Below are 26,984 nucleotides of genomic sequence, written 5' to 3' on the forward strand. Positions count from 1 at the left end.
GTAGTGGGAATTGGAAGCGCCACATTGTCGGGCGCCATCAGATTAGCTTCATTACCACCTGTCTGCACCTGCAGTCTGTGCTGTCTTTTCATCTTCTACTTCAGAACTGTTTCGAGTCTACCCATCTTTTAAGCCTTAGCTCCATTTCACTTCCTCCTTCAAGTCTTCTCTGAAGATTATAGTTTCTGTTTCTTTCTCCATTCCCTGAAAGCTTATTGAGTTCATAGTTACAGTCACACTAGTTAGCATGTTAATAGTCATATCAAAAGTGTAAGCCTACTCCCCTACAGTAAGGCGGTGTAATTTTTTTAGTTTGGAGACTGTACTGTAAATTTCTTTTGTATACTGCTTGGAAACATTCTGGGTTTTATGCTTATTAAAACGGGCTTCCATGGTGGCTCAGACGGTAAAGCGTCTGCCTACAATGCCAGAGACCCAGGTTCAATCCCTGGGTCGGGAAAATCCCCTGGAGAAGGAACCCACTCCAGTACTCTTGCCTAAAAAATTCCATGAACAGAGGAGCCTGGTGGGCTACAGTCCATGGGGTCACAAAGAGTCGGACACGACTGAGTGACTTCACACTCACTCACTCAATACTTATTAAATACACTTCTAGGTCTAAAGTTCTGTCAACTATTCAAGAACAACTACTTAAATATTTGATACTGTATAAAAGCTTCTATCCCAACATGCTTTAACTAAATTTTCAAATAAGATGTATCGATTTTGACTATCTCAACAAAATCGCCTGTAGCAGAGTTGAACACTTTGAATTTATTCAGAAATGTCAAATAAAGGGGGCAGCACCTCCCTCCGCCCCCCCCCCCCGCCCCCCCCCCCCCCCCCCCCCCATTGCTAGACTTCTAGCAATAAGTCCTCAAATTCGGTCTGCATTGAGTAGGGACCTTATAATCATTCCGATGATAAAAGTGTCAAATTCCGAAAACCTCTAGAAAAGAGAGTGAAATGATCTTTTAATAATAGTTTGCCTCCCTGCCAAATTAGGGAGTTGACCAGGTTTCCCAAACTCACTGCGGCTCAGATTCTAACCCGGGTTTCGCATCATTAGTTGCAGGCAGCCAATTGGGCCGTTTGGGTGCCGTGCATCCTGGGAGCTGTAGTCTCAAGTTCGCCCCTCCCGACCACTAGCTCCACCGAGCAGCCGGAGGACGGTTGCCTGGTATCATCAGCAAGCGGGAAGTATGGCGGCGGCGCGTGCCGCCGCGGCTTTACCTACGGGAGAAGGTAAGGCGATCCCCATCCTTGGGTGCCAAGGTTTACTCCAAAGAACTGAATTAAATAGTTGCCAGGTGGCGAGAAGACGACTAGGTTTTTTTTTTTTTTTTTAGAAGACTAGGTTTAATGGATTCAGTTCTGGACCAGTTCTTTTGATGCACAGTTGTGGGCTTCGCAGAGGCGCGCTGCCCTCTGGGAGTTGTAGTCCCTTAGGCGCTGCCTCGCTCTGCGGCGTCGCGGCGCGGTCCAAGCAAGGGACTACAAGCCCCCAGAGACCTTAGCGCTACGCGGCGCCGCGAGTCCCGCGCTCCTGAGGATACCTGGTCTGCGGGTTTCTGGCTGCGGTGACCGTTCTTGGATGTTTACGTTGAGTTCTGGGTGCCCAGGTGAAAACTGTAGGATCTCCCGCTTTCTCTCAGTTCCTAGAACGTTCAAGAAGCCCTCTATCTAACAGTTCCCTAGATTGACGTTGGACCCTTTCTTGGAAGTGTCCCAATGGCCGAGATAAAATCTGGGGATTATTCAGATCCCACAGTTCACCACCCCTTGTTACGCAGACGGGATTCTGGGATCTAGTTTGGGCGCTGCCCAGCGGAGCGCGGGGCGTGGGTGCTTCCGTGGGTGCTGTGTGAGCGGAGCGCCTTTGTTTTGGTTACGGCTCGGAAGCTCTGGGTCACAGGCAGGGCGGGGAGGGTCGAGGCCCTTTTCCACCGCTTAGATCTGGCTCATTATGTGGGAGAGAGGGTCGAAGAGGTGTTTTGATCCCTTTGAATTGTGTGCAGAGGCTCTGCATTTTCCTGGGACGGTATATAGCTTTCATCAAACTCTTAAATACAATGACCACCTGTCCTGCCAAATGCTAGAAGCCTTTAGACAATGGAAAAACGTTGATATCCTTCTGGAGAGCTATCTTGCATAATTATTTCCCACAGTAATCTTAATCTGGGTAGAAATTTGAAATTGGCAGTTTCTCTGGCCCCTCCTCCCTCAGATATCTGCTACTCTTAAACTCCACCTCCCCAGTCCACCGAGGCAGTGAATGTACTGATGATAATAGCAGTTAACATTTATAGAGCACTTTTTATATGAGCCAGATTATGTTCTGAGTGTCTTTTTTTTTTGAACATTATCTCATTTTCTCTGTAACAACATTATAAGGCAGGTATTATTATCATTCCTATCTTAGTAGAAAAGTGAGCCCCAAAGAGATCGATAACTTGCCCAATAAACCACTGTGTTTAGTGGAGCCAGAATTTGAACGTCCGTTAAGGATACCAAATCATGTTATTGAATGCTGTGTGCCAGGAATGCGGTTGAGTGCTGTTCATAGGGTTTCGGTTTTCATCTCCATATCAATGTAATGAAGTAGGTATATTATTCCCATCTTGTAGATAAGTCAACATAACTATACTTTGATTTTCAAAATAGTTTGGGCACTTTATGGTATACTGGTAGTTAGATTGTAAGCAGGTTGATCTCTATCAAAAGATTAGTTACATCTAAAAAAAATACTGTCATTACTTAGGCATAAAATATGGAATAATAGTTCACATTTAAATGTGAAGAAGCCCAGAGTATTTAATAGCATGCAAACTTGAGTTGTTATTCTTCACTTGCTCAGTCGTGTTCCTCTCTCTTTGTGACCCCATGGACTGCAGCATGCCAGGCCTCCCTGTCCTTCACCATCTCCCAGAGCTTGCTCAAACTCATGTCCATTGAGTCGATGATAGCATCCAACCATCTCCTCCTCTGTCCTCCCCTGCTCCTGCCTTCAGTCTTTCCCAGCATCAGGGTCTTTTCCAAGAGTCAGTTCTTCCCATCAGGTGGCTAAAGTATTGGAGTTTCAGCTTCAGCATCAGTCCTTCCAGTGAATATTCAGGACTGATTTCCTTTAGTTTGATCTCTTTGGTTTGATCTCTTTGCAGTCCAAGGGACTCTCAAGAGACTTCAACACCACAGTTCAAAAGCATCAATTCTTTGGCGCTCAGCCTTCTTTATGGTCCAACTCTCACATCCATACGTGAATATTGCAAGTCTAGGTATAATTTGATACTTCTAAGGGAAAGGGAATAATTCATTCTGTAGTCACTTAAAAATTGATTGCTTTAGTTTTAAAATCTTGATATTTATTATGCCCTAGTGTTTTCTAATTCTAAATGTTTAAGATTTTATGAGTATGATTTTATCTCTATGCTCAGCATTGTATTTGTGTTTTCTAATAATTCCCCTTCTCTTTTCAAGGGTCAGTGGTCAATTGGTCAGGGCAAGGGCTACAGAAATTAAGCCCAAACTTACCCTGTGAAGCTGATATTCATACTTTGATTCTGGATAAAAATCAGATTATTAAATTGGAAAATCTTGAGAAATGCAAACGATTAGTACAGGTAGGTATTGCTATGTGGGGGAAATAGTTATATAAGACCAGTTTATTATTATACAAAATAAAGCAGTAAGATAACAAATGTAACTCTGTAAGCCTAGAAAGTAGTAGGTATTGGCTTAAATTAAAAAGAATTAATAGCTACAGTAAATTTAAAAATAAAATAAGTTAGTAAAAAATTTAAAAATTAATTTTTACAGGATGACTATTAAATGATAATTTTAAAATTTCTCCGGAAGATTAACATATTTTTGCCACCTTTAAAGTAGACTATACAAAGAGCATTTGTTAAAAAAGAAAACATTTTATGTTGGCTAAATAACATAACGTTTTATGTTACACATGGTGGAGGTAAAGAGTTGATTCATTCGTTCTTTCATCATTTATTCGACCCTTCTTATGTGTCTGACATTTTGTTCTAGATTTTGATGGAGACAGTGTAAGGACTCCATTGTTGTGGAGTTTACATTCTCAAGTAGTTGCTGTGTTGAAGATATTTTCTTTTAGTACTTGGAGGAGGTGTGGGATTGTTCAACTTTATCTGTATTTTCTATTGCTTAGGAGTGACAGCAATAATAAATAGTTACACTGCAGAATATTTAGACAATATATGTGAAAAGTACAAGCTGAGTTTATATATTTGGGAATATTTGACCATATAAACAAATCTTTTTAACCACCCTAATAAGAAAGTAATATTTATATTTTACTCCTAAGAATAATGATATGTTTTCTTTCCTCAGTTGTCAGTGGCTAATAATAGGCTGGTGCGGATGATGGGTGTGGCCAAACTGACCCAACTCAGGGTGTTAAATTTGCCTCATAATAGCATTGGCTATGTGGAAGGCCTAAAGGAACTAGTTCATTTGGAATGGCTGAATTTGGCAGGAAATAATCTCAAGGTGAATTCTTTCTTTCTTTTTTAGCAGTTTTTTTTTTTTTTAACTTCATAAAAGTATTTGCTATGAAAAAGGAATTTAAGCAGTAGAGAATTCAGTAAAATACAAAATGAGAGTATCCACTCCCATTCCCCAGAGACAATTTCAGTTACCATAAACTAAAAAAAAAACACAAAAAACTCATTTTGAAAATTCATGCAGAATTAAGCTCTGTGTGCGTGTTTAATGGTACAGTGAGGAATATACTGTTTAAAAGTCAGGAGCTCTCAATTCTGGGCCTGCTTCCACCACTTAGTAACTATCATTTTGGGTAAGTTAATCAGCATTTCTGTGTCTTTTTTTTTTCTTTGTATTTTTTGTTTTCTGTGTCTTATTTTTTGATACTGTAGACAAGGGAACTGTATTAAATGAAGAGGAATGACTTATCAAGCATGTAAGGTTTGCCCTTCTAACCACCTTCCCTGTTTTAAGTCACTCATGACAGCCTATAAAGCAGGTACAATCTTTATGTGTGCTATATAGATGAAGAAGCTGAAGTGCAGAGAAGTTAAGTAACTTGCCTAAGCTCACACAATCAAGAAGTTGCTGAGCCAGGGTTTGAATCCAGACAGTTTAGCCCCAGCGTTAACTTGTAAACTCTATGCTATATCAGGGGTCATGTGTCATCCCTGCTTCTTCAAGCTGTAAGTATCTAGCATGATAGGGCCTGCTCTAGAGGGGTAATGAAGGTAGAAACTTTCTCTGTGACAGTATGCCAAATTCTGCTGTCACTGCCTTGTCTTCCTCTTGCTAAGCCCTGCTCCTCTGCTTCTGACAATAAGAAAGAAGGAAGAGGGTCAGCTACAAGGAAGTAGGGAAGACTTTCATTTTTTGATTTTGTGTGCATGAAATAAATTTCCTTTTCTTGTCATAGGCCATGGAACAAATCAACACCTGCACCTCTCTACAACATCTCGATTTATCAGACAATAACATACCCCAGATAGGTGATCTGTCTAAATTGGTATCACTGAAGGTAAGTGTGTTTTCTATGTCATTTCTGAAATTTTATACTAACGTACCAAGAGAAAGTGACCTAATTGATCTGTATATAGATCTGCAAGAATAAATTGTGTTCATTATGATAAAAATTCTATTAGTATACCAGAAATTAAGTATGAAACTTTTTGTTGTTAATTTCTATTACTGATTTACTTTAACTGAAACTGGTCATTGTAGTTAAAGTTAATGCTTATTTACTGTTCAACAAACATGATGAAATTCCCTTCATGCCTAGTCTATCAACATTAGTAGCTTTAGTTTTATAGCATCAATAGTGCATAACATGTTGGTGGGGTTGAGAGTAATCAGTCCTGTTTGACACTGAAGATGGCTGTTTCCTTTTAGTGGTAGATAGTATTAAATTATCAAAATCTAACCTCACTTTAGAAAATTATAGCCTATTGCACTTTTTATGGAGGGGAATGCAGTAAAATAAATATGTAACAGTTGGAATCAACAGCTTCATAAAACGTGAGTAGGCTGTTTCCATATTTTTACTCCTTTGGATATCATTAGCATGAGATGAATTCATTAAGCCTCAGAAATAGTATTATTAGCTCAACTTTTGCCATTTTTTTTAAGCAGAAATCATTTTTAGCAACAATTACTCTAAACAGTTTGATGTAGTCAGATACTGAGAGAATTCAAATGAACTAAAAATGATTGAAAGTTTTTTGTTTTTTTTTTTCCTGCAATGGAGGCATGATTACTTTATCAGAATCCTGGTGTTGAGCGTCTTCCGTTTAGTTTTCATTGTTGCTGTCTTAATTTGAATTTGAGTCAGGTTTATCCAGTACATTCTACCTTCCTCAAGAGAATATAGTTGCAAATCATAGTTTCTGGGTTATCTCTCGCTTGTGGAAAATTTGCTTTCTACCTGATTGTTTCTCTTTTTGTTGTTGTTTTGGCGGCACTCATTATATCTTATTTCCCTAACCAGGGATGGAACAGGTACCCTCTGCAGTGGAAGCCAGAGTCCTAACCACAGGACCACCAGGGAATTCCCTGTAGCTTTTTGTTTCAATGAATGTTTTCTTTCACTTTTCTCACCCTCTATTTTAATGTTTTAAAAGGAAATGAACAAGTATGTTGAAAGTTGCTCAAGTTTAAATAACTTGCAACATGCCTTTTGCTAAACTAAGCATATGTTCTTTGGCAAATCTTTAAACTTTCTTGAACTTAGAATAAGGATGTGAAAAGAGAGCTGGACCAAATGGCCACCTAGGACCCTTTTAGCATTAACAGTCTTTGATTTATGTGTGATGAGAAGTTATAATAAAATCACTTTCCTTTTGTATACATAATTTTGGTTTTATCAAAATAGACTAGTTTGTCTATTTCCGTTTGTAATTCATTGCATTTTTACTTTCAAGACCCTGCTTTTACATGGAAATATCATCACCTCTCTTAGAATGGCACCTGCTTATCTACCCAGATGTCTTGCTATACTTTCTTTGGCGGAAAATGAAATCCGGGACTTAAATGAGGTAAGATTTGAGGGTATCTTATGGGATCCTGGGAGCTGGAAACTCAGGAGAGATGCAGGAAAAGGTGGTGAGCTCGCTTTAGATGAGCATCTTGGAGGAAACTGCTATCAGGATGAAACACTTGGCTCCAGAAGACTATTATTTTTCTTTCCACTTTTATTTAATGTCAGTAGGTTATTAAGGCTTAATTTCATTTGTAATGCTGTGGTCTTCACTCCACTGGGAAGTGATTGTTGGTGGAGGGACATCTACATTAAAGGGGTTAATAAGGCATACTCTGTACCTTTTTCTGGCTTCTATTATGTTTTCAAAATAGGGTTCTCTTTGCTAGGAAGCAGTGCTTTCTAAAGGACTTTGTGCAGCAAGAACAGATGGCCATATTGTTGGAATTTTTGGAGTCAGTGGATAATATAAGAGTGTTACTTGTCACTTTTCAAAACAAGAGGGAAATTGTTGCATTCTCAAACTGCCAGAGATGTGTAATCAGCGGAAGCCCTGTGCTTGCCACTGAGCAGTCCGTTTCATTCAACAAAGATGTCCTTTGTTGCAGGTCTCTTTTCTGGCATCCTTAACTGAACTGGAACAGTTGTCAATCATGAACAATCCATGTGTGATGGCAACACCTTCCATCCCAGGGTTTGACTATCGGCCATACATCGTCAGCTGGTGCCTAAGCCTCCGAGTCCTAGATGGATATGTGATTTCTCAGAAGGAAAGGTGAGTGTGACCCCTTTAACGTCACATTTATCATGGAAATTAACTGAAAAGCTCATTTCTAGCTTACTACAAATTAAGAAGCTGAATATTGCTTGAAATATGAATTTAGAAATTAGTCATTAGGGCAGTTATATAGTAGACTCTGTGCTGTTCATGTAGGATTTTCTCTCTTTTCTAAAAAAGGATAATAAGTAAGTATCAGTCTTAGAGGTTGGGTCTAGTGAGTTTAATTTCATGCCCCAGATACAATAAATTGAGTTCTAAAGATTCTTTTGTTATTCAGTTGTTTGGGGCTTGGAGCATTTCTCTGTAGAAACCATGTTATGGGTGCTGTGTAGGATTTTAGATCAGTCCCACAAAAACTTGCATCCATCATATTGTAAAGGCACTATTAATAACACCTTGGGACCCAACTACTCTTTTTTTTTTTTTTTCTGTGAACAGTCCGTTTTATTTTATTTTATTTTTTAATTTTTTTTTTTTATTAGTTGGAGGCTAATTACTTCACAACATTTCAGTGGGTTTTGTCATACATTGATATGAATCAGCCATAGATTTACACGTATTCCCCATCCCGATCCCCCCTCCCACCTCCCTCTCCACCCGATTCCTCTGGGTCTTCCCAGTGCACCAGGCCCGAGCACTTGTCTCATGCATCCCACCTGGGCTGGTGATCTGTTTCAACGTAGATAATATACGTGCTGTTCTTTCGAAACATCCCACCCTCACCTTCTCCCACAGAGTTCAAAAGTCTGTTCTGTACTTCTGTGTCTCTTTTTCTGTTTTGCATATAGGGTTATCATTACCATCTTTCTAAATTCCATATATATGTGTTAGTATGCTGTAATGTTCTTTATCTTTCTGGCTTACTTCACTCTGTATAATGGGCTCTAGTTTCATCCGTCTCATTAGAACTGATTCAAATGAATTCTTTTTAATGGCTGAGTAATATTCCATGGTGTATATGTACCACAGCTTCCTTATCCATTCATCTGCTGATGGGCATCTAGGTTGCTTCCATGTCCTGGCTATTATAAACAGTGCTGCGATGAACATTGGGGTGCACGTGTCTCTTTCAGATCTGGTTTCCTCAGTGTGTATGCCCAGAAGTGGGATTGCTGGGTCATATGGCAGTTCTATTTCCAGTTTTTTAAGGAATCTCCACACTGTTTTCCATAGCGGCTGTACTAGTTTGCATTCCCACCAACAGTGTAAGAGGGTTCCCTTTTCTCCACACCCTCTCCAGCATTTATTGCTTGTAGACTTTTGGATAGCAGCCATCCTGACTGGCGTGTAATGGTACCTCATTGTGGTTTTGATTTGCATTTCTCTGATAATGAGTGATGTTGAGCATCTTTTCATGTGTTTGTTAGCCATCTGTATGTCTTCTTTGGAGAAATGTCTGTTTAGTTCTTTGGCCTATTTTTTGATTGGGTCATTTATTTTCCTGGAATTGAGCTGCAGGAGTTGCTTGTATATTTTTGAGATTAATCCTTTGTCTGTTTATGCAGTTCATTTTATATCAATTATATTTCAATAAAGAACTTTTTAATGTTAAGGTATATCATTTTTTACTATTTCTTGCTCAAATCAATTCTTAATTAACCAACTATATCATTGTGTTTAAGATGCCAACAGAAATCCCTTGCATTCCTATATACTAACAATGAAAAAACAGAAAGAGAAATTAAGGAAACAATACCATTCACCATTGCAACAAAAAGAATAAAATACTTAGGAGTATATCTACCTAAAGAAACAAAAGACCTATACATAGAAAACTATAAAACACTGATGAAAGAAATCAAAGAGGACACAAACAGATGGAGAAACATACCGTGTTCATGGATTGGAAGAATCAATATTGTCAAAATGGCTATTCTACCCAAAGCAATCTATAGATTCAATGCAATCCCTATCAAGCTACCAACGGTATTTTTCACAGAACTAGACCAAAGAATTTCACAATTTGTATGGAAATACAAAAAACCTCGAATAGCCAAAGTAATCTTGAGAAAGAAGAATGGAACTGGAGGAATCAACCTGCCTGACTTCAGACTCTACTACAAAGCCACAGTCATCAAGACAGTATGGTACTTGCACAAAGACAGAAATATAGATCAATGGAACAGAATAGAAAGCCCAGAGATAAATCCACGGACCTATGGACACCTTATCTTTGACAAAGGAGGCAAGGATATACAATGGAAAAAAGACAACCTCTTTAACAAGTGGTGCTGGGAAAACTGGTCAACCACTTGTAAAAGAATGAAACTAGAACACTTTCTAACACCATACACAAAAATAAACTCAAAATGGATTAAAGATCTAAATGTCAGACCAGAAACTATAAAACTCCTAGAGGAGAACATAGGCAAAACACTCTCCGACATAAATCACAGCAAGATCCTCTATGACCCACCTCCCAGAATATTGGAAATAAAAGCACAAATAAACAAATGGGACCTAATGAAACTTAAAAGCTTTTGCACAACAAAGGAAACTATAAGTAAGGTGAAAAGACAGCCCTCAGATTGGGAGAAAGTAATAGCAAATGAAGAAACAGACAAAGGATTAATCTCAAAAATATACAAGCAACTCCTGCAGCTCAATTCCAGAAAAATAAATGACCCAATCAAAAAATGGGCCAAAGAACTAAACAGACCCAACTACTCTTTATGAAAGTGACTGTGGGAAAATGCATGCAGAGTTCCAGTTTGGAACTGGTAGCAGACATACTGATTGGTCCTCACCTTCTAGCTATGAAGCAGCGAAAGTGGGAATCCCCTTTCTTTAGATCATTGATGATTTCTTCAGCTCAGAACTGGGACCCCTGCATGATGGGGTTTCTGGAAGCTGGCACATGACCAGTGGGATCAGAGCTATGGGGGAGGTAAGGATCAAGGTTGTAGACAAGAAGCGGTGGAGTTAGAGAGGATAGTGAGAATTGAGATGACTTTATCCTCATCACTGCCTCCTTCCACCTCCTCTTTTCACTGCATGTGTATGTGCATTCATGGGCTCAACACACGTCGTACTCTTCCTCACCGTATTGTCCTTCTGTTGCAGAGACTGATAGTCACTTGGCGAGGGTTTCCGATGGGAGGAGGAGTGGTAGATACTGACGGGGTTTTCCTTGTCTTTCTCCCTTCTGTTTTCATCTCGTTGTGAACAGGGTGGGGCAGTGAGGAATGGCAGGCAGGAGCTACATCGTGGAGGTGCTGGGGAAGGCTGACGTATGTCAGCTCTAGTTTGCCTGCAAACAAGTGTGGCTTTTCATTTTTCTTTCAGTGACTGCTGCTGTGTTCTCAAACACCTTGTTTTGTTTCAAACTTGGTTAATTCTAGAGCTGGAATATGGATTTACTTGGACTTTCTTTTTGGATTTTCTTTTAAGAGAAAGACGTTACCAGATTTTTCTAGGGGAATAGGACTGGTAACATTTTCATATGTGGGAGGTATCAGGGTGAGATGGGTCGAGAGAGTAGGACTGGTAACATTTTCATATGTGGGAAGTACCACGGTGAGATGGGCCAAGATAAGGGTTTGGCATAAAAAGAGACCTGGGAGGAGAAATGAGACCTGGTCAGGAGAGACAAGAGAAGGCTTCGCATCTTTCCCTACCACCCGTTAGCTGTGTGGCCTGGGCAAGTGCCTTAACTTCTTTGATCTTTAGTTTTCTCATCTGTAAAATCTGGTACCTAACTTTCAAGTATGCCCTGAGGATTAAAGATTGAGGATTAAGGATAAGGATGCTTTAAGGATAAGGATTGAGGATTAAGGATAAGGATGCTTTCCCAGCATCAGGGTCTTTTCAAATGAGTCAGTTCTTCCCATCAGGTGGCCAGAGTATTGGAGCTTCAGCTTCAGCATCAGTCCTTCCAATGAATATTCAGAACTGATTTTCTTTAGGATTGACTGGTTTGTTCTCCTCTGTGCAAGGGACTCTCAAGAGTCTTTTTCCAACACCAGAGTTCAAAAGCATCAATTCTTCAGCGCTCAGCTTTCTTTATAGTCCCAACTCTCACATCCATACATGACTACTGGAAAAACCATAGCTTTGACTAGATGGACCTTTGTTGGCAAAGTAATGTCTCTGCTTTTTAATATGCTATCTAGGTTGGTCATAACTTTTCTTCCAAGGAGCAAGCGTCTTTTAATTTCATGGCTGCAATCACCATCTGCAGCTATTTTGGAGCCCAGAAAAATAAAGTCTGCCACTGTTTCCACTGTTTCCCCATCTATTTGCCATGAAGTGATGGGACCAGATGCCGTGATCTTAGTTTTCTGAATGTTGAACTTTAAGCCAATTTTTTCACTCTCCTCTTTCACTTTCATCAAGAGGCTCTTTAGTTCTTCTTCACTTTCTGCCGTAAGGGTGGTGTGATCTGCCTATCTGAGGTTATTGATATTTCTCCCAGCAATCTTGATTCCAGCTTGTGCTTCATCCAGCCCAGCATTTCTCATGATGTACTCTGCATATAAGTTAGATAAGCAGGGTGACAATATACAGCCTTGACGTAGTCCTTTCCCTATTTGGAGCCAGTCTGTTGTTCCATGTCCAGTTCTAAGTGTTGCTTCCTGACCTGCATAAAGATTTCTCAGGAGGCAGGTAAGGTGGTCTGGTATTCCCGTCTCTTTAAGAATTTTCCAGTTTGTTGTGACAGCATGTAATTTAGAAATAGTTTAAATGTAGTATTTTAGAATATCTGTATAATCACCATTGAAAAGAAGAATGTAACCAGCACTGCAGAGGTCTTCTTTGTCCCACTCATCATAACTCCCCTCCCCACTATAGTGACTTTTTGATAATTTAGAAAGATTATTTTTTTTCCTTGTTACTATGGAGCTCCTGCCAGAGTAGCTAAAATTAGAAGAGCAATATGTTTAGTTTTGATGGATATGTAGAGCAATTGGCACTCTCATTAACTGTTCTAGAAGTATAAATCATGCAGCCACTTTGATAAACTAACAATATTTACTGAATTTAAACGTATAAATACCCTATGACTCAACACTTTGACTCTGCTATATACCCTAGAGAAATAGGAGCTTATGTATGCCAAAAAAAAATGCATAAGCATGTTCATAGCAGCCTTATTCATAATCACTCCAAACATAATCACTCCAGCCTTATTCCCAATCACTCCAATTTGGGAGCTATGTGGGACATTTGGGAAATGTCAGTCTGTAAAGAAATAACTACAGTAGTGTTATCACATCTCAAAAAATTTAACAATAATTCCTTAATAACACCAAATATTAAGTGCTTACATTTAGTCCTCATAAATGCAGTTTTTAAATAGAGTTTTGGAAACTGGTTCCAAATAAGGCCATACATTGTAATTGCTTGACGTATTTAAAATATTTCTTTCTTGCTCTCTTTTTCAGTATCTTAAAAGTTTACTGTTTATTGCATGCTGCATGGGTTGGCTGTGCTGATTTGGTCCTTCTCCCTTGGGGTCTTGCGGTGTGATCACAGTCAGGGCTGGAGTCATTTGAAAGGTCAGCTTGGCTAGAGGTCCGAGACGATGCTTTCAGATCTCCCTATGGGCCCCCTGTCTCTTTGCTTTGCTTTCTTTTCTCTTTTTGGTTATTGAAGAAATCAGGTTATTTGTCCTACAGAGTTTCCTACTGTGCTTACTTTGCCATTTGCTGCGTCCCCACGTGCTTTGACGTACTCTCCCCTTTTGTGTTTTCTGTAAATCGATAGTTGGAGGTGGAGGTTTGATCAGATTTTTGTGGGGGCGAGGACAACTTTTTGGGTCCTGTTGCGAGGCACATGGTATCTGCTTGTCTCTTATGTTGTGAGTATCTATTAACGATCAATCCCTAAATCCATTAATTCATTGAGAGTTGCAAAATGGTGAAATTTTAATTCTATCATTCATTTTTAAATAAGCTGGAATACTTCTGTGACGTAAGTATTTGGTTACTCATTGATATAGTTTGTATAGGAAAGATGGAATTAGTAATATTTAATTCTCCCCCCTTATCAGTTTTTAAAAATAATGAGATGGTAGCTCACTAGCATCCTTCAACTGTGACCAGTTGGCTTTAAAAAAATTACCATTATGAACTAATGGATTTAAACACAATTTATGTAATTGGTACTTCAGTTTGACGGTGAATGGAGGGAATAGTTATTGCTTCTTTGAATGTAATTTAAAAATATTTGGAACCATTTAGTTCAAATCATTGGAAGTGCCCCTAAGCAAGAAAGAACGTTTAAAACATTACAGGAGTAAGGAGAGTGAAGCAGAGGATAATTTTTCTTTTTAACTTGAATGTTATTCATGAAAAACATCTAGTGATGCTGGAAAGGCAAATTAAGAAGTTAGATCATTATTGCTTGAAAATGTATCTTGTCTACCCCAGTGCCAGCCCTTCTTCTTTCTGTCCCCCAATTCCAGTTTAAAAGCTGAATGGCTGTATAGTCAAGGCAAGGGGCGAGCGTATCGGCCTGGCCAGCACATCCAGCTTGTCCAGTACCTGGCTACAGTCTGTCCTCTCACTTCTACACTGGGCCTTCAAACTGCAGAGGATGCCAAGCTAGAGAAGATTCTGAGCAAGCAGAGGTAAGCGTGTTTATCCGTAGTGGCTGATGAGACCTTCCTGCAGAGTTAGTAGGATTGGAGCGAGTGCTGCAGCCGCGTTTCTGGATCCCGGGGGCCCTGGTCACCACAGCAGTCCTGCGGAGGAGCCAAACCATGCAGTGCCATCTGGCTTCCTCCCCAGCAGCTGCATTGCTTGCTAGTCATTTCCTGAGTGGGGGAGAGCCTAGCAGCCTGGCAGCCTGGGATTTAAAATAACTTCACTTGTTCTTTTAATGTGGGTGTTTCACATGGGCTTTAAAACACTCACGTTGTAGAGACTTCGCTGGTGGTCCGGTGGTTAAGTGTCCGCCTGGCAATGCAGGAGACACAGGTTTGATTCCTGGGCCCGGGAGATGGCACATGCGGTGGAGTGCTCAGCCTGTGCCCACCACTGCTGAGCCCGAGCTCTGCAACAGGAGAGGCCGCGTGCAGCCAGCAGCCTGCGCCCCAGGGCAGAGAGTGGCCCCCGCTCACCACAACCGGAGGAAGCCCGTGCGCAGCCACAAAGCCCCAGTGCAGCCAAAAATAAACGATAACTAAAACTCTTAGAAAAACCTTAAAAGAAAACACTAACGTTATATAGCTAGAAGCATTTTTAGTAGTCATTTCTTTCATCAGAGATCCTGTCTTTGAAGGTTTGTGTGTGTGTGTGTATGCTTATGATGGTGTCTGACTATGTGATTTAAAAATAAACTTAACATTTCTCCCCATGAGACTTTGTAATTTCAAGGTCATTAAAGGTATGTACTTTGAAAACCTTGTAAACTTCTCCCTTCTTGACATTGTTTTACCTGTCGAACAACTGAAGGAAGCAGAGAAGCTTTCCTTTTTGATTTGTGTTAAATCACATGAGGTATTCTGATTTTAGATTTCACCAGAGGCAGTTAATGAGCCAGAGCCACAATGAAGAGTCGTCTCCTGTTGAATCAAGGGCATCCCTTGTGCCAGAGCATTCCAGCCCCATTCCAGATGGCCAGGTAGTCCCAGAAAGCGGTAAGAAGTTAACTGATCTCCGGTCCCTTTTTGTTTGATCTATTTGGTATCATAAAACAGGAAACAGTACATATTTTCAGAATGTTTTATTTGTTAGCTCAAGTGAACATTTGGATCTTTTATTTTATATATAAAGGTATAATACACAAACGGCAGCTTCCCTTTTGGCTCAGTGATAAAGAATCCGCCTGCCAATGCAGGAGACGTGGGTTCAACCCCGGGTCGGGAAGATCCCCTGGAGAAGGAAGTGGCAACCCACTCCAGTAGTCTTGCCTGGAAAATTTCATGGACAGAGAAGCCTGGCAGGCTATACAGTCCATGGGGTCATGTCACAAAAGAGTCAAACACGACTTAGTGGCTAAACAACAACAATATACACAGACATATATAACTATTAAATGTCTTAATTTTTGAAAACATTCAGAGGACTGCTACCTTTTGACTTGACGTAGTACTTTGATTATTTTTATGATTATTGCAAGAATTAAGTTTCTTAAAAATATTTGGTTTGATATTTTAAGGCATTTTGGAAGAAATTACTGAAAGGATTTCACTGCCTTTTACTATATTTCAGGGATTAGATTTTATTAAAGGGATACAACTGAAAAAAAAAAATCCCTCGTTAAATACTTAATGTTTCCAATGATATTCTGTTGATTGTTTTAGAACCCGTCATCCAAGTCAATTCTTGGGTTGGGACAAGCAGTCATGATGACCAGTCACATGCCGTTAATAATTTTCCAACCTCTGTACACACTGCAAGATACTCTCGAAATGACCTGCACCTGGAAGACATCCAGACCGATGAGGACAAGTTAAATTGCAGTCTCCTCTCTTCAGAGTCTACTTTTATGCCAGTTGCGTCAGGACTCTCTCCAGTATCCCCTACAGTGGAGCTGAGGCTGCAAGGCATTAACTTGAGCCTAGAAGATGCTGCTGCTGCAGGTGAATCTGTGAAAGGGCCGGAAAACCAGGGCTTATCAAACAAGGAAGAGGAAAAGGCGTTGGGGGCTGCAAATGAGAATTCTGTTCAGATGACAAAAAGCGCAGTTGGTACAGAGGTAAATGAGAAAGATGGACTGTTGCCGTATCCTGAGCCAGCGGTCACCAGTGCCGGCTTGAAGGATCCCACCCACAGTCTTACGTCTTTTTCTGAGTCAGTTGGACACAGTGTCTTCCATATGCAGCCAGGCAGTGAAGAAGCCAGGTCTCAAACAGCTTCAGAGAAACTTCCCTGCAGGGTGTTAACCCAGAAATCTGTTCCTCTGGGACAGGATAAAGTTGCCCTCCAGAAATTGAATGAAGCAGCCACCAAGCTTCAGGCCTGTTGGCGGGGCTTTTATGCCAGGAACTACAACCCACAAGCTAGAGACGTGCGCTATGAAATCCGTCTTCGTAGGATGCAAGAGCACATTGTCTGCCTAACCAGTGAAATAAGGAGGTGGGTGAGAAGTCTGTTTTAAGGCTTTTACTGTGAAGGTGCTGTTCCGTTGGTCTGGGGGCGTCGGACTCTCAGCGTTGCTTCAGAACACTGAATCACCGCTGTTGTGGCTGGGACACTTCCCATGGCATGCTGCCGCTCTAGGTTTGTCTCTGACACGGTACTGAAAGCAGCTTGAGAGCAAGCACTGCAGCATGTGCCTGCGTGTCTAGTGCCGAAACTGGAGCACGGATGCAGCGTGGCAGTAAGTGTCGGATGAAATCCATGCCTTCTGGACATCCATGTACCTAAACACAAAAGCTACAGAAAATGTAGGAAAACTGAATGAGTATAAAAATGAGAAGATGAGGACGTCTCCATAGAACCCAGTAGATGACATAAGAGTTAAGGAAAATAGTAGGAACTTAGAAGGGGTTAAAATTTGGGGGCTATAGTGGAAGTTATGTGTTCATTCTGTGGCTTACAAGCTGTCATGACTGTCCCCCAGGGAAATGAGGATTTCCTAGATTTATTCTGAGTATCAGCACTGCACCTGTCAGTACTGACTGATGTTATAAGTGGGAAAGGAGGAAGAGTCAAAGAGACTGAGAAGGGACAGCCGGGGTGGGAGGAGAACTCGGGGAGAGTGTCCCAGCTCCAGCAGGGCCCTGTTTCAGGAGAGAGGAGAGGTGCTGGAAGAGGACCGAGAACTGTTACGCTAGATTCAGCAACCCGCGGTGACTGTGTGTGGAGGTCCCCCAACACTATTCCCAGGTTTGATTTGCAAAAAGGACTCTTGACTCAAAAAAGCTATTCTTTATGTTCCTGTGTATTATGGTTGATTGGAGTGAAAGGAAATAGATGACAGTCAGCACAGGAAGGAGACACACAGGGCAAAGTTCAAGAGACCAAGCAGAAGCTTCTAGCTGTCTCCTTCCAGTGCCGTTTTACACGTGGGCTCAGTTCTCGAAGCAACAGTGCGTGAAAACACATATGAAGTATCGCCAACCAGGGAACTCGCTCCAGCCTCGGCATCTGGGGTTTTTATTGGCAGCCAGTCACCTGGGTCAGTCCATATGACTGACCTTAACTCCTCAGACCTCAGCCTCCACTCAAGGTCAAGCTGATGCCATTGTAGCCCAGGGTCTCAGGTGAACCAAGCTGGTATTCCCCATAAAGCACATGGCTGGCATAAACCAACGGTCTCAGAGGTACAAAGGTGCTCTAATCAGGCAGGCTATTCCAAAGGTGTAAAGGTTATCTCATCTCATAAGCTGGTCAAGGCCAATCCTGTCTTTAGGATGTTTGCACATTTCTGTCCTGCTCACTTAACCCTTTCCTGCCCAGTGAGCTTGCTAAGAGCAGCTTCAGCGGGTTAGTGGGATGCAGTCAGTTTGGAAAGGACTGAATAATGAAAGAGAGGTGAACAGTGAGCACGACCCGCTTCGGACGAGGGCTGCCGTGAGGAGAAGGGAGCAGGTGGTTGCCAGAGGAGAATCTGGAGTTACAAAGATTATTTTTTAAAGATGGGAGACACAGAGGAGGTTTATGTGTTGGTGCAAATGACTCAATAAGGAAGGAAGAACTGATGGTGCAGGGCAATGAAAGAAGCGCAGGACGGAAGTTTCTTGGGAAGATGAGAGAAGAAGAGGTTCGGTGCACGAGCGGAGGGGGTGGCCTGAGGCAGGGGCAGGTAAGGTGGGAGGTATCGACGGTGGGGGATGCGGAAGTCCTGTCGGATGGGCGCGCCTCTTTTCTCAGTAATAGACAAGACGCGGTCAGCACTTGGAAATGAGGGGGTGAGGATGTGAGGGGTTGAAGGAGAGAGGTGTGAAGTATGGAGTATTTATCTTAAAGTGAACTTACACAGGAGATGGAGAATTGCTGGATAGTATGAGGAAAAACTTAAAAGTGTAAAGCAGTAAGTCAAACTGTGTGATTTTTATCAGCAACTCTCAGCTGTTCTATTCTCACTTTGGACCCGGTTCAGCCGGGAGTGGGTTTTTTCCCCAGGTGAACATGGTAGGGGAGAGAGGGAAGATCAAGGGAGCTGAAGACATTTTGAAGGGAGATGATGATAGTGATAGATCTTGGAATTTGAATGAGGTAAAAGGAAAGACAGGAGAAAGACGTCGTTTGTATGGTGGTCATAGATGAGGACTGGACGTCCAGGTTGTTGCAGATTGTGGCAAGAACAAGTGAACTGAGAGGTTTGTGCTGGTGCTTGAGATCGTGTTTTTAAGTGGTGTAGTCAAAATACTTGAGTCTAGAGTGGGACTGACATGACTTAGCAACTACACCGCCACCCCTACCAGAGTGGGACTGAAGATGATTGTTAAATAGAGCGTCTGTGTGAATGTCAAGGGCTCCAGAAATGACCAGGGGAACAGGGCAGAGAAGAATACTAGTGCTGAGGCTTCAGTGGATGGAGGCCGATAGTGGGGGGAGCTCAGTGCTTGAAAAAGAGTTTGGGGAAATTTAGCAGGATGGCTGGAGTGCTTGGAGGAGGAAGGTTAAGAATCATTTGTAAACAGCAGTGGGAAGCAGTGTTCCGACCCTGATGTATAAGTGAAAAAAATAGCTGCCACTTGAGAGGGCTACAGTGCCCTTGGAAGTGCGTCTGATTTGGTCAAGGAAAAGTTCAAAGAAGAAGCTGAGTGTATATACAGGGGTTTGCTGATTTTAATTCAGCAGTCCCACATGGCGCAGTAAGAAGTCTTGAGGGGCTGGAGAAAGTAGGTCAGAGGTTCAGAACAAAATGGGGTGACTTTGAGAGATACTGGACAGCTAAGGGAACCCTAGGTTTGTGATAAGTTTTAAGTATGGAGGCGGGGACAGTGGACCCACAGTGAAACTTTAATGAATGAGGGGAAGTTATGCACAGGAAAGTCTGTTGGTGATAGCAAGGAGTGTGTCAGGGCCTGGAGCAAACAGGGGTGTGAAATTTGATGGGATTAGTCCTGCTGGTCTCTTCAAAGAGGAGGCCAGTTCTCTTCTCTTTGAAGCTGTGATCCTGATCCTTTCTGCTGCTCTTGCTCCTTCTGTGTGTTTGGCTGCGAAATTGAGGCCAGATAAAAAAGAGCCATTTAATATTTTATTTTTCAGTACTGGCTGGCAATACTTTGTAGAATCAGTATAATCTGAATTTCAGTCACATCTCATTTGGCTTCTATGTTGAGTCATAGTTTAAAAGTAAAGTTTCACTTAGATACTCTAAAAGTGGAAAGCATTTATTAGATTATTAATCTGTTTACACTGTATATGTTTATTTGTCATAATAAGAAATATAATTCAAAGCCCCCTTTCTTGTGTCAGTAATGGACTTTGAATTATTGTAGATTAAGAAAAGAAAGAGATGAAGAACGGATTCAAAAGTTTGTTCAAGAAGAGGCTGTCAGATTCCTTTGGAACCAGGTAAGCCCTTTCCTGCTGACTCACCTACTCTGTAAATGAAGAAAAATTCTAGATTTACTGAGATAATCATAGAACAGTTACAGGTAAGGTAGCACCCTTTCTCAAGGTTAAGGATGTGGTTTGTGTTCACTGCCACTAACTCTGAACTAGGACAGTGAATTTTGTTACATTTTATTTAATCTGAACAAAAATATTTTCATAATTTTGACCAGAAAGATAAAGAACTATAACACTGACGGAAAGTGCTAAATTGAAGGATATTGGACAACTATCCAATAGATATAAAAGGCCCAATTTAAGTTTCAAGTAGCTGTCTTGTTTTATCTTTTAAGACTATTTGAATGAAAGATGATTGAAACAGTGTGTGATGGCTACAATATGCATGTCCTAAAAAGTCCACATGACTTCCAGGTAGAGAGTTTGAATCCTGAAATAGCATGCTATGGAGACAGTTCAGACATCGGTTTTACTACTATTGTATTGTTCTCGATGATTATTCCTTGGAAGTATTTTTAGAAAAGGATTTGTTATAATAGGATTTTACCTATGCTGTTATTTTTGAAAATACATAGTAAAAGGTCTGGGAAGATACATATCAAACTACTATCAAGGATTACCTTGAAGGATAGTCTAAGGGAAACTAAAAAATTCTCTGTATTGCTTTCTTGTTGCAGACGTTACAGTAAAACTCTGAGGTTCTAAGTATACTTTAAAAATGTAAAGGTCCAGGAATCCCCTGGCAGTCCAGTGGTTAGAACTGCACCCTTCCACTGCAGGGCCGCATGTGTTTGATCCCTAGTCAGGGAACTAGGATCTCACAAGCTGTGTGGTGTGGCCCAAAAAAAAAAAAGAAAAAGAGGTAAAGGTCGTATTATCAAGAACTCCAAGAATTTTTAGGTATTTTAGAGTTGTGTATACTTCATTGTTAGGTTTTCTTTCCCTCTCTTTTTAAAATAATTAGTTTTTGGTGGTGCTGGGGCTTCCTTGCTGCAAGAGGGCTTTCTGTAGTTACAGGAAATGGGGGCTGCTCTTCATGGCGGTGCCCAGGCTTCTCATTGACGTGGCTTCTCTTGTCGCAGAGCACAGGCTCTAGGCACCCCAGTTCCAGGAGGTGTGGCACACGGCCTCTGTGGGGTGTAGAATCTTCCCAGACCAAGGATTGAACCTGTGTTGCCTGCATGGGCCGGGGGATTCTCATCCACTGTACCACCAGGGGAAATCCTACGTTGTTTGTTTTTAAAAACTCTTATCTGAAATGGGTATCTAGCATGAGACTTCCATTTTCGAGAATCTGCTCATATTAACAGGTTCTATTGTTATCTTGTTAAATAGGCTTCAGTGTATTGAGAACCTTATTGACCCCTTAGTCAGCTGTATGTGCGTTATTGTGCTTCTGATTATCTTTGTAGTAGGAGCAAGTGAATTGCTTTGGCCCATCCCTGCTTTCCTGCTTTCCAATAATGTGAACCACTTTTGCCAACCAGGTCTAAGCTAGGGGGGCTGTGGAAAGGATCGGGGGAGTCAGGACATTTCTAACTCCAGTTTTGCCATCTGCCGTTTACCAACTTCCTGAGTGTAGGGGGAAAAAAACCTCAAAGGACAGTTGTAAAGTAGGCATGATTTATATTTTGTAGTGAAACTGTATCCTTTGGTTTGCAGGTGAGGTCTCTACAAGCTTGGCAACAGACTGTGGACCAGCGTCTAAGTTCCTGCCATATTGACGTTCCCCCTATATCAAGTACTCTGGTGCCATCAAAGCCTCCTTTATTCACCCAAAGTCAGGAGCCATCTTCTGATCAGAATTCTGATTGGTTCATTGCTCCTGATGAAGCTCCTCAAGAGAAATCCTTACCAGAATTTCCAGACTCTGGTTTTCATTCCTCCTTAACTGAACAAGTTAACTGTTTACAGGATTCTTTGGATTTTGAAAAAAGTTCCACAGAAGGTAGTGAAAGTTCCATAATGGGGAATTCCATTGACACTGTCAAGTACGGCAAAGAGTCAGACGTAGGGGACGTTAGTGAAGAACATGGTGAGTGGAGTAAGGAAGGCTCCAACAACGAGCAGGATAACAGTCTGCTTGAACAGTATCTAACTTCAGTTCAGCAGCTAGATGATGCTGATGAGAGGAGACATCTTGATGAAGGGACGGGAGATAGTAAGCTTCACCTACCTCGTTCCCCTGAAAAGCTGGACGTCTTATCTGATAGCGCTTCTGCAGATGTCGCTCGTGGCGTATCTCCTGCTTTGCAATGTGAAGTCAGCCAGACACCAGAGAACTGTGAATTGAATGCGGAAGTACAGGGGCAGCAATCAGAATGTGATTCTGCATTCCAGGTGTTGCATGTTGGTGTTATTGTGTAGCATGTCTGGTTGCTTGAAAAGCAGAAGTCTGTTTAATTAAAGAATATTTTCAGTTGGCTTTTTTGGGGGGGGGAGAAGAATATTTCTCCCAATTTTGTTACTATTTCCACCCCCCCCCCCCCGCCCCCGCAACCTAGGTACTGAGCTAAATCTTCGTTTTTATTTTGTTAACTTTTTATTTAGCTATAATGTATCAAACAATATTTATATTGAAAGCCACATGCACTTTATTAACAACTAAATTGCATCAACAGTGTTCCTATGTTTTGATGTATTCATTTCCTTTCAGAAATAAACTAGAATACCTTAAAGGAGATAGAAATATTACCTTAAAGATACCAATAAGAGAATTTTAATTCTTCTGTATGTGAGAAAGTTAATTATGTAGTGAGGAATGCAATTTGCTACAGTAAATATAAATGACAAATACGAGGATTGTGAACTGTTGAAATTTGCCAGCCTCTTTGGAGAAAGAACATGTGTTTTTAAGCCTTTTTCCTCCCTATGAATCCACGAAAGACTTCTTGTAAGCAAATAGGAAGAAAAGGTAAGATGGTAGGATTTTTCAGTGGGGATAATTGTTTCATGGAAAACTTTAATGTTATGTATCAATTTTAACATATGAAGCAGAGTTTTCTGTCCAGAATTAAAGTGAAGCTTGTTTTAAAGGCAACACAAGAATTTCTGTTAGGTATAGACTCCATTCACTTGGGATAATATCCCAGCAAACATTTATTATCTTTTCATTTAGTGATTTTTTCACCCCATAGATAAGCATTCCCTGGTGGCTCAGTTGGTAAAGAATTCACCTGCAATGTGGGAGACCTGGGTTCAATCCCTGGGTCGGGATGATCCCCTGGAGGAGGGCATGGCAACCCACTCCAGTATTCTTGCCTGGAGAATCCCCATGGGCAGAGGAATCCAGCAGGCCACAGTCCTTGGGGTCACAGAGTCAGACGCGAGTGAGTGACTAAGCCCATGCCCAGATAAGCATTTATGTGCCAATATATTGCCAGAAATTAATGTACACTTTCTTTGTTCATGCTTTATATTTGCTTATATATTTCAGCAGAGGCCCATGGTCATTTACTTCGCTCTTGACCTCATAGAAAAGAACATTTAAAATAATACCAGTGGTAGAATAGGAATGACATTTTTTATAAGGACTATTTTCCATCTAAATCTGAAAAAGTGCCACATTTGGAAGACAACTTAATGGTGGTAAAGAAAAAATAAACCTCATTTATTTCTTTATTCATTAAAAAGAGTATATATCTGTAACGCCAGGAAGAAACGATAATATTGTGTTTGAATGTTAATAAATGCATTTGCAAATCAAGGATAATTTTTGGAAGCTTGAGATTCTAATCTTTGAGAATGTTCTGATATCACTGAACACACATATCTGACCTCCCCCCAGTCTGTGTGTGCAATGATTTAAAACTATGGCAATAATTAAGTGCTCTCTAAATTTAGGTGCTAATTATGTATTCATTATTCAGTTACAGTCACTAGGTCCCCTTCTTTGAAGTTACATAAAATAAAAGCTGATCCTTCCAAGAATAAAGTCAGGGATCACATGTTATACTATGTTGAGAGTTAGAAACATTTCTTCACTGTGGGTAAGATGTACTTTTCTCGGTTTTTAAATATGTAGCACTCAGGTTGAGAAGACTTGGATTTCATTCTCAGAAATCCAGAATCTCTTGCAAAGGAAAGATTTTCTGTCTCTTATACACAAGTAGCAGTCTTACATTCAAAAGATTTTCCCTAGTGAAGCATGTGTAACATTGATGTGTGTTAAATAAAAACAGAATTTTTAACTTTGTGAATAATGCTGATTATCTTTTGTGAATGATTTTTAATTTCTTCTTAAATCTCCCCTATTTTTCTATTTTATAGTTAAGAGCCTCATTTGCTGCCCGTAGTTGGACAAGGGAAAACCAACTTGCGCTGCACTAGTACCAAAGTGCTGCTTCATGGTGCATTAACTACTTGTTAATTTCTCATAAAAGCTCCTGAAATGCTGTGGTTTAGTATTACCTAGTAGGTTTCTGTCTCCGCCCTCTTCTTTTTTGTTGAGAAATGGCAAAACACAACTGAATTCATTTGAGCATTAGCATTTACAAGCAAGATTCCCTTTTTTTTACCATTGCCTTGTTTTTCTAGCCCATAAATGGTATTCAGCATACTTTTCATTTGAAATTGGCAGAATATGATAATGACTAATATCCTACTCTTCATTCTGTTTAACTTTACTAGTGTTTTGAAGTGCAAGAATATTAAGTAGCCCCCAACCTTAACTGTACAGATTATCTTGAATGTAAATAGCATGAAAATAATGTATATTCGAATGCAGGAAAACTGTGGCATAGATAATATATTTTAATAGGTTTACAGTGTAATTTAAAATAATTTATTTAACCAAACTTATTTGGTTTTAACTCTGTGGGCTTTTCATTGGTCTGGCTGAAGAGGGAACGGGCCTCGTATGGTTTGGGGAGTTGAGCTTTACCACAGTATTTGTGTTTTTCTAATAGGTGTTTAGTTCAGCTGCGCTATTTTAATTCAACTCTCTTGATTTATGGCCAATTCAGTATATCAATTAAATATTTCTTCAGAAGCACAGAATCATACCATGTGAGAATTTTAAGGACCTTAGAGATTGTCTGTTCTAATCTCTTTGTTTTAAAGATAAAACTAAAGCACAGAGAACTTAGATGACTTCTCTGAGGTTATAGCTAGTTTATAGGAAAGGAAACTATGGGAACTTAAAAGTTACTCTATTCCAGAACTTTATTATACACGTTCTATTATTCCTTATTTTTAGTAAGTCAGTAGAAAGTCTGTACATATTTTTCATTTTCTTTGAAAGCGAAAAACTACTTCTAAGAGAGCTAGAGCTCTACCACTCAAGGCAGAGTTGCTTGTAGAAAACAACTGATTTGTTCAGAACCCTGAGTGAATTTTCTCCAAGAAATGTGATTTGATTAAAGTGGTTTTTAAAGAGTAATGCAGTAGAAACTAACATTTGGAAAGAATAATTACATCTTGGAGTCTATTTCATTGAAGACAAGAAGTATAACAGATTGCTGAGATATATAAAATTTTCTAGTGAAAAGCTAGTTTGATTATATTTCATCTTCAGTTTCTCAGAACAACAGATGTTAAAGTTTAACTCTCCTGATATGCAGAAAGCTTCAGTCATGACAGTTGATACATAAATAATATAGTTTGGTTTTATAAATTCAATTATAAAAGGCTTTATAATATGCATGTTTTTAGGAAAATATTTAGCCACACAGTTGTTAGTATATATGGAGAACACTTTATTCTTGAATATGTGGGTGCCATTCTTGAGCGTGTATTTATCTTTTGTTTTGGATTATTTTAAATGTATAAACACCATAACAGTGTATTTTCCTGTTAATCTACTTAAGATAGGTCTAGCTCCACTTTTAATAAGTATTTTCAGAAACAACATGGACTTAAGATATAACTGTCTCCCTTTAGTTAGTTAGTTTTTTTGGCACCAATTCTTCGACTTGGATTTATAACAATAATATAGAATATAAAAAAAATTTTTTTCTGGAGAATTAAGACATAGTAAAAAGGGAAAATATAAAAAAAGAGTCTGGTCAGTTTCCCACTTGCAAGTGAAAAGTGAAAGACTTGATTATTTATTTTGCCACATATTTATTGTAATATTATGACTTTTAAATATATGACCTCCTGATTTATGAAATAAAACAAAAATGGTCTGTAAGGGACATTCTAAGCATTTTTAGTGATACTGTTTTCATTGATCACACCTATTGTGCCATATTAAATTTAAAAGTCAAGTAAACAGAGTAATCCTCACAGCCCTGGAAAGAAACAGATAATTAGTTGTCTTTTAAAAATGAGGTGCTTTTTATTTGTGAATGAGTAGAAATCACACTATAATTTATTTTCTTAATTGATTTTAGTGGATCGCAGGAGTCACTCTGGAGAGGCTTTGTTCATTTTCTGATTAAGTTTGAGTGTTTTGTAATCATTTTACTGTTAACAATATGAGTTTAAAAATAACTTGACTTTTCACTATTTTTAGGTTTCTCTTTAATTTTATTGTAGAAATAGTAGATGATTTAAAGTGGTTGTGGATTGTTTAATGAAGGTTTAATTTATATTGTACTTAATTTGTATTTGAGTTTCTAATTCTAAATAAAAATTTGCATATGTGTTTGAGTGATTCATTTGTTTGTTATAATGATTAGTTGTGTGGTTGTAAGAAGAGGAAGAGACTCGAGATTTTTTTCTTTTGGGCATGTCCAGCAGAAAGGCCATTTGAAGACACAGTAAAAAGGCGGCCATCTGCGAGCCAGGAGGAGAGGTCTCATCAAACACCAATCCTGCTGGCACCCTGATCTTGGACTTCTAGCCTCCAGAAATATGAGGA

General features: G+C 40.0%; 1 protein-coding gene across 2 annotated transcripts; it reads left to right on the forward strand.

Moving 5' to 3' along the window:
- Positions 1–1,124: 1,124 nt before the first annotated feature.
- CEP97 (centrosomal protein 97) lies at positions 1,125–26,766 on the forward strand. Of its 2 annotated transcripts, XR_006339144.1 has the most exons (12): positions 1,125–1,245; positions 3,478–3,620; positions 4,360–4,518; positions 5,429–5,530; positions 6,930–7,043; positions 7,594–7,760; positions 14,173–14,337; positions 15,224–15,348; positions 16,015–16,789; positions 20,107–20,182; positions 21,842–23,093; positions 24,449–26,766. XR_006339144.1 is itself a non-coding variant. In XM_043892933.1 (11 exons), exons 1-11 carry the CDS (start codon positions 1,203–1,205, stop codon positions 22,544–22,546), a joined length of 2,574 nt encoding a protein of 857 aa, XP_043748868.1. In that variant the 5' UTR covers positions 1,125–1,202; the 3' UTR covers positions 22,547–26,766. The 2 variants fall into 2 exon arrangements, 1 of the variants encoding a protein (XP_043748868.1); XM_043892933.1 differs by having other exon boundaries at positions 21,842–26,766.
- Positions 26,767–26,984: the final 218 nt, after the last annotated feature.

Source organism: Cervus elaphus, chromosome 31 (assembly GCF_910594005.1).
Source record: "Cervus elaphus chromosome 31, mCerEla1.1, whole genome shotgun sequence".
Taxonomy (NCBI): Eukaryota; Metazoa; Chordata; class Mammalia; order Artiodactyla; family Cervidae; genus Cervus; species Cervus elaphus.